Source organism: Theropithecus gelada, chromosome 1 (assembly GCF_003255815.1).
Source record: "Theropithecus gelada isolate Dixy chromosome 1, Tgel_1.0, whole genome shotgun sequence".
Classification (NCBI taxonomy): Eukaryota; Metazoa; Chordata; class Mammalia; order Primates; family Cercopithecidae; genus Theropithecus; species Theropithecus gelada.
In genome coordinates, this window is record NC_037668.1 from 43695609 (window position 1) to 43705558 (window position 9950).

The window sequence follows — 9950 nt, forward strand, 5'->3', positions numbered from 1 at the left end:
CGTTCCTTCCCCGCCAGGCGTTCCTCACTTCGTCGCCCGGCCGGCGCGCCTGCGCGCCAGCTGGGAGGAACTCAGCGTCTCCGCCAAGGCGGGCGGGAGGACGCGCGCGCGCCCGCGGCTAGGGGGAGGCGGTGCGGCGGCGGGAGGCGTGCCGCGCGCGCCGGTGGGAAGCGTCCGGCTGCCACAGCGCCAGCTCCGTCGTAGTCGCTGCCGCCCGTGTCCCGCACGCCCCTCCTTCCGCTCCCCCGCCCGCCGCTGCCCGGGCGCATGCGCTGCCGGAGCGCGAGGGTCGGCTTCGGGTGTGTGGTGGCGGCAGAGCGGAGCTGCGAGGCCCGAGAGTCAGAACCTGGGGGAGAGGGATGGTCTCTGCACGAGGGGGAGCCGGAGGAGCCGCCGCCGCTGCCGACGCCACCGCCGCAGCCGCCGCCGCCGCCGCCCCGGCACCCGCCTCCCGGCGCTGACGGTCTCGTACGAAGCCGGCGAGGGGGAGCCAGCAGCGGCGGTCGCCGGCACGCCGCCCAGCATGGTCCGGGAAACCAGGCACCTCTGGGTGGGCAACTTACCCGAGAACGTGCGGGAAGAGAAGATCATCGAGCATTTCAAACGGTGAGTGACACGAGGCCCGCGGCCGCACTTGCTCCTCGGGCGCCGCTTCTCGGCCCGACCCGTTGCCGGCCCCTCCCGGAGCGCGGAGCTGGTGAGGAGGACCCCGGCCCGGACCCACGGGCTCTGTGGACCTGGTCAGCCGCTCGACCCGTGTCGCGGCGTTGGGCCTCGGGTGTCGGCGGTGCGGGCGGTCGAGCCGCGCCGCCTTACAAGAGCCCGCGGGGCCGCGGCGGCCGCGTCCCTGACGAGGGAGGTGGCCGAGGCTCGGCCTCCACGCAGCCGGCGCCCCGGGGCTGCCCTCGCGTCGGCCCGGGAGCCGGTGGGAGCCGCGCTGGGCGGCGGGGTCGCGTCCTTGCGCGCTGTGCCCGGCCCGGAGCAGCCGGGACCCGAGCCCGCCCGACAGCCCGGTCCGGCGCCGCCACTCCGAGCCGCTCTGCGGGCGCTCGGCAATGTCTGACTTCGGGAGGGTTCCGTGCGAAGGGAAAGGCGGTGCGAAAACAGAAGTCGCAGTAGGTACTGTGGGCGCGTCACGGACCCAGAGAGACCACCTAGGACCTCTCCGGAGGATTTGCACCCTTGAAACTCACTGGGAATGGCAAACGTTTCTCGTTTTTGCGAGGCCGAGTGGAGAGTGGTGTGAAATAAGTTGGTGCGCCCGTTTGGGCTCCTTCGTCTCCGGCGGAGGAGACCGCGGACTCTGACAGGAGGTTGCCCGCCCCGGCGCCCGTAGCTTCGGGTCGCACTCCCCGGCCGCCCTAAGACCCTGGTGCCCCCCACCCCTGAATTCCCGAATCAAACCGTAAAACATTCCAAACCTTTTACGATGAGAAGATGTAGCTTAAAAAAAAACAAAAAACCTCCCCTGAATATTTTTGTGAATTATAAGAATAAATGTTGTCCTTGATACATCTTATTGTAGCGCGTTTTCTTTGTGAAATGCTTGTGTACCGTAACGGATAGGCCTCCGCATAAAACACTTATTAAAATGACGATTGGCTTGTACTTGGTGCAAATTCAGAGGGACCATAGCAAATCTGTGATTGTATTCGAAGATGACAGTTTATTCCGATATTTAAGACCCTGGAAGGTTTCAAGTTTGGCTTTTAATTTCCCTTACTATGTAGTGAGTGAAGGAAATTATGGAGCGTCCTCATTAATGAGTCACCATGGGAAAAATAGATTGCGTCGCTCGCCTTGAGCCGCTTGGATAAGGAAATGGAAGCAGCGGCGGCGGAGCCTCCTGTCTTTTAAATGGAGGATCATTGATTGTGTTGGTGGTTGCTGTTACTGGGGCATTAAACCCTCGCCGCTGGAGCGCGCGTCTGCGCGTGTCCGCGTGTGAAAACGAGCCGGGAATCGTGGGGCCATTCATAACCTGCTGGAGCTGTCCTCCGCAGGCCGGGGGGAGGTGCGCGCTTCCAGGGACTCTCCCGGTGTTTACTACGTCGTGCCTGAGAAACCAGGCGGGGGCGGGGGGAGGCAGGGAGCAAAAATTCACCTCTGTGCCCTAGGATGAAGGGGAGACCGCAGGCTGGATTGGGAAGCAGATGGGAACTTTCTCTTCCTGGCGCTGCTCCACCCCTTACCCGCCTCCCACCTCCTGCCTTCTCCCTCAGTATCGTCAGTGTTTTGATGGAAAAATCATTTAGGTGCAGATTATTGGAGTGGAAAAACCACTTAGATGTGCTCACTTTAATCCCCTGCGGACTTCTCTATAGGTCTCTGCCTGGGAAATTCGTATGCACCGATGTGCAAGCACGTGCATTGCAGCATTCGCTCGCTCCTCAGTGTTATGTGCCCAGACGTGTCATTTCTCATTATGCAGATTCCAGAGACATTGCATGCCTATGGTGGGGAGTTTGGCCCCTCTGCAAGATGAGGGGGCAAAGAATAAAGAAGAAATCGTCCCGGGCAACTTTGGAAGGGTTCTTAGTGGACGGTGCTGCGGTCTGGCTTGTGTGAATGACTTTCTAAAATGGCGGCCAGGACCCACTTTATGTGGGAATCAGCAGAGCCGATCTCAGAATGCACAGAGGGAGGAGGGGGCGGAGGATTCGAGCTGCCTTGGAAAGCGGCAGTCTGGAAGAACATTACTGTATTAAAAACGGCTTAGCTGGCACTTTGCTCACGACTGCATTCAAAGGAGTATCTTACCTATTGCAGAGTAAAAGCAGATGCTACTGATAAAAGCAGATTATTTTAAAACTAAGCAGATCATGTGTCCCTGGAATTCTTTTATTTTAAAGGTCTTTTTTTTTTTTTTCATTTTTAAACAAATCTATTTAGTTCTTTAAATAGACAGTACATTTTTATGGGTTCAAAGCACGTGAAAGGTATACAGAGAAAAATCTCCACCTCTGACCCTGGGATTCCCAGTTCCCACACTTCCTCCCCTCATCCCCCAACATCCAGGTAATGTCTATTTCTGGTTTCTTGTTTATCTTTCTGCATGTACAAGAAACGTTCCTGCTGATCCAGCCGTGGAGCTAAATGGACCTTGTTTGGAGGAACTCAAGGCTTTTTATCCCTATTGTGGGATATATTTTGTAAAATGTGTGGTTGCTACTGGGAGTAAAAATGAAATCTGAATAAGTGAAAAGAATAAAAAAGTAGTTGTACCAGAATGATGTCTCTGCAAGAAAATGAAATAGTATTCACTTCCGGTGTCTTGTAGAAATCAGAATGAGAAAAACCATGCAATACCTATATTAAAACTGAACTTTAAGTGCCTACTTTTACCCTTTTCCCCAGCTGATTACATTAATAACTGTTTTACAGGATTAAGAGGTGTACACTGGGAATACATTAGGTAAAACGTTTTCAAGATGAATGTTCTCTTAACAGTGATTAGGCTTTTGTAGTAAGTGTTTGGATTTTACAAAAAGATTAAACCAGACAGCTTTGGGGACAGCTTAGAGACGTTTTAACAGAAAAAAGAGGTCAGTCAATTCTTTAAAAATTTTTTAAATTTATTTTTAAATTTACATTCTGATTAGTTGTTTTGTTTGTTTTTAAATGAACGGTAGATTGAGAGGAGGATGGTGATTTGGCTCCCCCCCCAGTGCCAAAGAAAGACCAAATCCTTAAAACATAATCAGAACGTTTACAAAAATTGGCTTTTCTTTTCTTGCAATAATAATAAATCTGTTGTTATTTTTACAGTTTTCAGTTTGCTGATTTAAAAAAATTAAATGAGAACTATTTCTGAATCGGGTTTTAGTTAACAAAGATTCATTACAGGGGCACAATAGAGAAAGCCCTTTCCTTTGTACGTTAGCTGGGTTGAAGGGGGAAGGGAGGAGTTATACAACAATTGATTCCTGTCTTTTAGTTATGAGAGGGAGAGGTGAGTGCAAAGGCGACTCCTTGAATTGGAATGAGCAAATGAATAAACCCTTAAAATATTTAAAATCTTTATCTTTTCAGATTTTAAGTATGTTGCGAATTTATGTTTTTCCCATCCATCTCCAGTTTCAGAGACTAGGTTAAAGATTATGCAGAGGTGAAGTGAGGTAGCCCCTCGTGTAAAAATACTGTTTTAGAGGCTGGGCGCGGTGGCTCACGCCTGTTATCCCAGCACTTTGGGAGGCCGAGGTGGGCGAATCATGAAGTTGAGAGTTCAAGACCAGTCTGGTGAACATGGAAAACCTGGTCTCTACTAAAATACAAAAAATTAGCCCGGCATGGTAGTGTGCGCCTGTAGTCCCGGCTACTTGGGTGGCTGAGGCAGGGGAATCGCTTGAACCTGGGAGATGGAGGTTTCAGTGAGCTGAGATTGTGCCACTGCACTCTAGCCTGGGCGATAGAGCAAGACTCCGTCTTGGGGGTTGGGGAGCAGAGAATGAGACCCATTTAAAAATGTAATTTGTTTTTGCTGATTTTAAATGTTTGATCACAGTGGCTTTCCTGAGTTAAATAGATGGAATAGTTACTACATTTTATGTATATTCAGATATCTTTACCTCTGGGACACAATATAAAATATTGAATTTCCTTGTCCTGACTACTAGGGATATTTTTAGACTTAAACACATTTGACTCACTGTAACCTGTATCATTGTTACATCGCTTCTTCATTTGAGACCAGAAGGTTTCTATGAAACCACTTCTTGTCTATGGCCATACCACCCATACCACCCCCATCCCGTATGTGAAACCACCTCTGGTTTTGAATATTCTGATTTTCAATATCTATTTTCATGATAGGCTTTTGCACATTTTAAAAATAAAACAAAATTTTCAGTTATCTTGAAGCAACATTAAAAATTACACTGAATGATTATATAAAGCAATACAGAATAATACAGAAAAATTATACAGATTATACAAAATAATAAAAAATAGCAAAATGGATTTTATTTTCCAAAAGGAATGCCCCTGGCAGATTGGAGGAAAATACAGGGCTCAGTGCCGGGAAGAATGATAGTGTTTCGCTTGTGTAGAGGGCACCTTTTTCTAACTACCTTTGTTGTAGACTCGTGATTGCTGGGATTGTATTGTGTGGTATGCTTATGAAGAGGTTTCAGGCTTGATTTATGGGACATTTTAAATCCTGTGAACACTAATCCTTTGGGAAAATTTATGTAGGAGGTTTTTCCAAATAGTCTTTCAAGTTTCCCTTTCCCCCTAGTTTGAAGTTTTACTGAAATTAAAAAAAAATTTAAACTATTCCATGAGAACCAGCATATCCAGTTGGAGACTATATATTTCTTTGCTTTTATTAATTGACTGACTGACTGACTGAGATAGAGTCACCCAAGATGGATCATGGCTCAATGCAGCCTTGACCTCCCAGGCTCAAGTGATCCTTCCACCTCAGCCTCCAAAGTAGCTAGGACCACAGGCATGTGCCACCACACCTGACTAATACTTTGTAGGGATGGAAGGTCTCCCTATGTTGCCCAGCCCTGGTCTTGAACTCCTGGGCTCAAGTGATCCTCCCACCTTGACCTCCCAGAGTGCTGGGTAAATTACAGGCATGAGCCAGCTTGCCCAGCCTTTGCTTTTATTTTTATTTTCATTATTTTTTTATTTTTATTTTTATTCATTTTTTTGAGATAGAATCTTGCTCTGTCGCCCAGGCTGGAGTTCAATGGCATGGTCTCAGCTCACTGCAACCTCTGCCCTCCCAGTTCAAGTGATTCTCCTGCCTTAGCTTCTCGAGTAGCTGGGATTACAGGTGCTTGCCACCACGCCCGGCTAATTTTTGTATTTTTAGTAGAGACGGGGTTTTACTATGTTGGCCAGACTGTTCTCACTCCTGATCTCGTGATTTGCCCTCCTTGGCCTCCCAAAGTGCTGGTATTACAAGCATGAGCCACTGCGCCTGGGCTAATTTTTGTGTTTTTATTAGAGTCGGGGTTTCACCCGACTTTTCGGGGTTTCACCCAGTTGGCCAGGCTGGTCTCGAACTCCTGACCTCAAGTGATCTGCCTGCCTCTGCCTCCCAAAGTGCTGGGATTACAGGTGCGAACCACCATGCCCGGCCTGCTTGCTTTTATTTTTAAAACATTTTTAGTGTTAGTTTGAGCTGTAGTTAACTGTCCACAGTATTTAGAGTAAATAATGTAGGCTGAAAATATCTTGGTGTATATATTCATTAAATTGGGCTCCTGAATTGTGTTATTGGATGATTTGAAATAAGTGCTGTTCAGCCCCTTGAAACACATATATTAGCTTGCTGAACAAGGAGACTAAATAGAGTATGTTTATCTGTAGTTAAATCTTTACTATTTGATTTAAAATTTTTTTAAACTTATTATTTTTACGTGCCTTACAGCTACACATATTTTGAATGAAAATAGTGTACCTCTCTGTGGAAACCAATTAGAATGTTAATCATTTTATTATAAACCATGTAATTTTTGTGTGATATCTTGCTGGTTTTTAGTGTGTGGAAATATGCTTTTCAGTGAGTGAAGATTTTTTTGATACAATTTTAAAGTATCTCAGTATTCAGATTGTTCTCCCTACATGTATCCCTGTCTGCCAAGTTGAAGATTACAGGCATCTAAAAAAACCATAGTGGAATGGCTCTGTAAAATCCTAACTTAAATTTAGTGAATTCTTGGATTTAATTATGATTTCATTTTGAGTATAGAAATGAAATGAACTCTAGCATATTTAAAGATTTGTATTATATAGTTTAAGGAACTGCTCCAATCCTTAGAATTAAGGAATATTTGTGGGAAAATTCAAACGAGAAACACTATTTCTTATCCTGTGTCCCTGGTGCTAGATTTTTAGTCCAGCCTTAAATGCACGGGTTGTATGTGGGTGTCTTTGTATTACATGCTGTTTGGGTCACTAGGGAACATTGCCAGATGATATGAAGATTTTTCTAATTATACATTGTATTGACTTTGTTATATTCCCATTACGTTACACATAGCATATGTACTTTTACATATAATACGTTCATAGTTTCTTTGATTCTTAAAACTGTTTGACTAAAAGTGATATTTTTTTACACATTTTTTTCCTTTGATTTAAAAACTGGGTCTTATGAACTCAAAAAACATTTTGTAGTTTACAAAACTACATTTAACATGTAGCAATTTGTCTTTTACCAATCAAATTGGTGGGCAGTAGAAGTATTTTGTCTGAACCATTAATTTTTTAAAATTATGCTATTTGCAGCCGGGCATGGTGGCTCCTGCCTGTAATCCCAGCGCTTTGGGAGGCTGAGGTGGGTGGATCACGAGGTCAGGAGTTCAAGACGAGCCTGACCAACATGGTGAAACCCTTTCTCTACTAAAAATACAAAAAATTAGCCTGGCATAGTGGCGAGCGCCTATAATCCCAGCTACTTGGGAGCTGAGGCAGGAGAATCGCTTGAACCCAGGAGGTGGAGGTTGCGGTGAGCTGAGAGCATGCCATTGCACTCCAGCCTGGGTGACAGAGCAAGACTCTGTTTCAAGAAAAAAAATATATTTTATATACACACACACACACACACACACACACACACATATGTATTTGCTGTTTGCAGTGAAGGCTCATTTGCAATCAAGATTATTTAAAAGTCTCCTTGGATTAAAAGATAAAAGAACAATTTATTACTTTATTATATGAAAAGGATGTTAGAATCTTTTTTTTTTTTTGAGACAGAGTCTTTCTCTGTTGCCCAGGCTGGAGTGCAGTGGCGCGATCTCAGCTTACTGCAAGCTCCGCCTCCTGGATTCACGCCATTCTTCTGCCTCAGTCTCCCGAGTAACTGGGACTACAGGCACCCGCCGCCACGTCCGGCTAATTTTTTGTATTTTTAGTAGAGATGGGGTTTCACCACGTTAGCCAGGATGGTCTCCATCTCCTGACCTCATGATCCACCTGCCTTGGCCTCCCAAAGTGCTGGGATTACAGGTGTGAGCCACCGCGCCCAGCCGGATGTTAGAATCTTTAATGAAGACCACGTCGATCAGAATTCAGGAGGAAGTACTAAACTTGGATGGGAAAATGCATCTTTATTTTTAGTAACTTTTTACTGGGATCTAATATTTCCTTCAACTATAATATAGAGAAAACTAATAGGTAGTAGTTGTGATTTTCGTCACCAATACAAATCATATGTATTTTCATATTTTGTATTACAGTTTTTGCAAATACTTCATTATAGTCGTCACAACTTGGAAATTACAGTAGCTGTTAGACCTGCTGCCAGATACTTTTTTTTTTTTTTGAGACAGAGTCTTGCTGTGTTTCCCAGGCTGGAGTGCTGTGGCATGATCTTGGCTCACTGCAGTCTCTGCCTCCCAGGTTCAAGCAATTCTCCTGCCTCAGTCTCCCAAGTAACTGGGATTACAGGCGCCCACCATCATGCCCAGCTAATTTTTGTATTTTTAGTAGAGACGGGGTTTCACCATGTTGGCCAGGCTGGTCTTGAACTCCTGATCTTAGGTGATCCGCCTGCCTCGACCTTCCAGTGTGCTGGGATTACAGTCATCAGCCACCGCGCCTGGCCTAGATACTTTTATTTGGTGTGTTAGTAAAGAAGCATATATATTACTATATGATCAATTTGTGTCATATATCTTAAAAATTCTATTTCAGGAATTTTGAACATACACAAAAGTGGACACAATAGTCAGTGAATCCCAGGTACCTATAGTTCATCTCCAACAACCATCATCTATGGCCTATCTACTTTTCTCCTTCCTGTATTTTTTTTTTTTCTTGAGATAGGATCTCACTTTGTCACCCATGCTGGAGTGCAGTGGTGTGATCACTGCTCACTGTCCTTTCGACCTCCCGGGCTCAAGAGATCCTCCCACTTTAGCTTTCCAAGTAGCTAGGACTACAGGCGCGTACCACCACACTTGGCTAATTTTTGTATTTTCTGTAGAGACAAGGTCTCACTCTGTTGTCCAGGCTGGTCTCGAACTCCTGGGTGCAAGTGATCTATCTGCCTCGGCCTCTCAAAGTGCTGGGATTACAGGTGCGAGCCACTGCACCAAGCCTTTTTGAGACCGAGTCTCGTTCTGTTGCCCAGGCTGAAGTGCAGTGGCATGATCTCAGCTCACTGCAACCTCCACCTCCCGAGTTCAAGTGATCCTTCTACCTCAGCCTACCGAATAGCTGGGACTACAGGCCTACGCCACCACACCCAGCTAATTTTTGTAATTTTAGTAGAGATGGGGTTTCACCATGTTAGCCAGGCTGGTCTTGAACTCCTGACCTCAAGCGACTGCCCACCTCAGCCTCCCAAAGTGTTGGTATTACAGGCATGAGCCACCATGCCTGGCCCCTATTTTTTTTTTTTTTTTTCCCGTAAAAATTTTTTTTCTACTAGGTTGGAGTGTAATGGCATAATTATGGTTCACTGCAGCCTCGACCTCCTGGGCTCAAGGTATCCTTTCACCTTAGCCTTCTCAGTATCTGAGACTATAGGCATGAGCCATAATGTCCAGCTAATTAAAAAAATTTGTTCTAGAGACAAGGTCCGGTGGCTCACACCTGTAATCCCAGCACTTTGGGAGGCCAAGGTGGGTGGATCATGAGGTCAGGAGATCAAGACCATCGTGGCCAACATAGTGAAATCCCGTGTCTACTAAAAGTACAAAAATTAGCTGGGAGGCCGGGCGCGGTGGCTCACGCCTGTAATCCCAGCACTTTGGGAGGCCGAGGTGGGTGGATCACGAGGTCAGGAGATTGAGACCACAGTGAAACCACGTCTCTACTAAAAATACAAAAAATTAGCCGGGCACGGTGGCAGGCGCCTGTAGTCCCAGCTGCTCGGGAGGCTGAGGCAGGAGAATGGCATGAACCCGGGAGGCGGAGCTTGCAGTGAGCCAAGATCGCGCCACTGCACTCCAGCCTGGGCGACAGAGCAAGACTCCGTCTCAAAA

General features: G+C 46.5%; 1 protein-coding gene across 1 annotated transcript in view; it reads left to right on the forward strand.

Moving 5' to 3' along the window:
* The first annotated feature begins 297 nt into the window (after positions 1-297).
* Positions 298-9950, forward strand: part of SPEN (spen family transcriptional repressor) — a 101933-nt gene continuing 92280 nt past the window's right edge. Inside the window, exon 1 of the mRNA XM_025376630.1 lies at positions 298-606. Within this exon, the coding sequence (XP_025232415.1) occupies positions 524-606 (83 nt within the window). The 5' untranslated portion in view covers positions 298-523. The remainder of the gene's footprint in view (positions 607-9950) is intronic.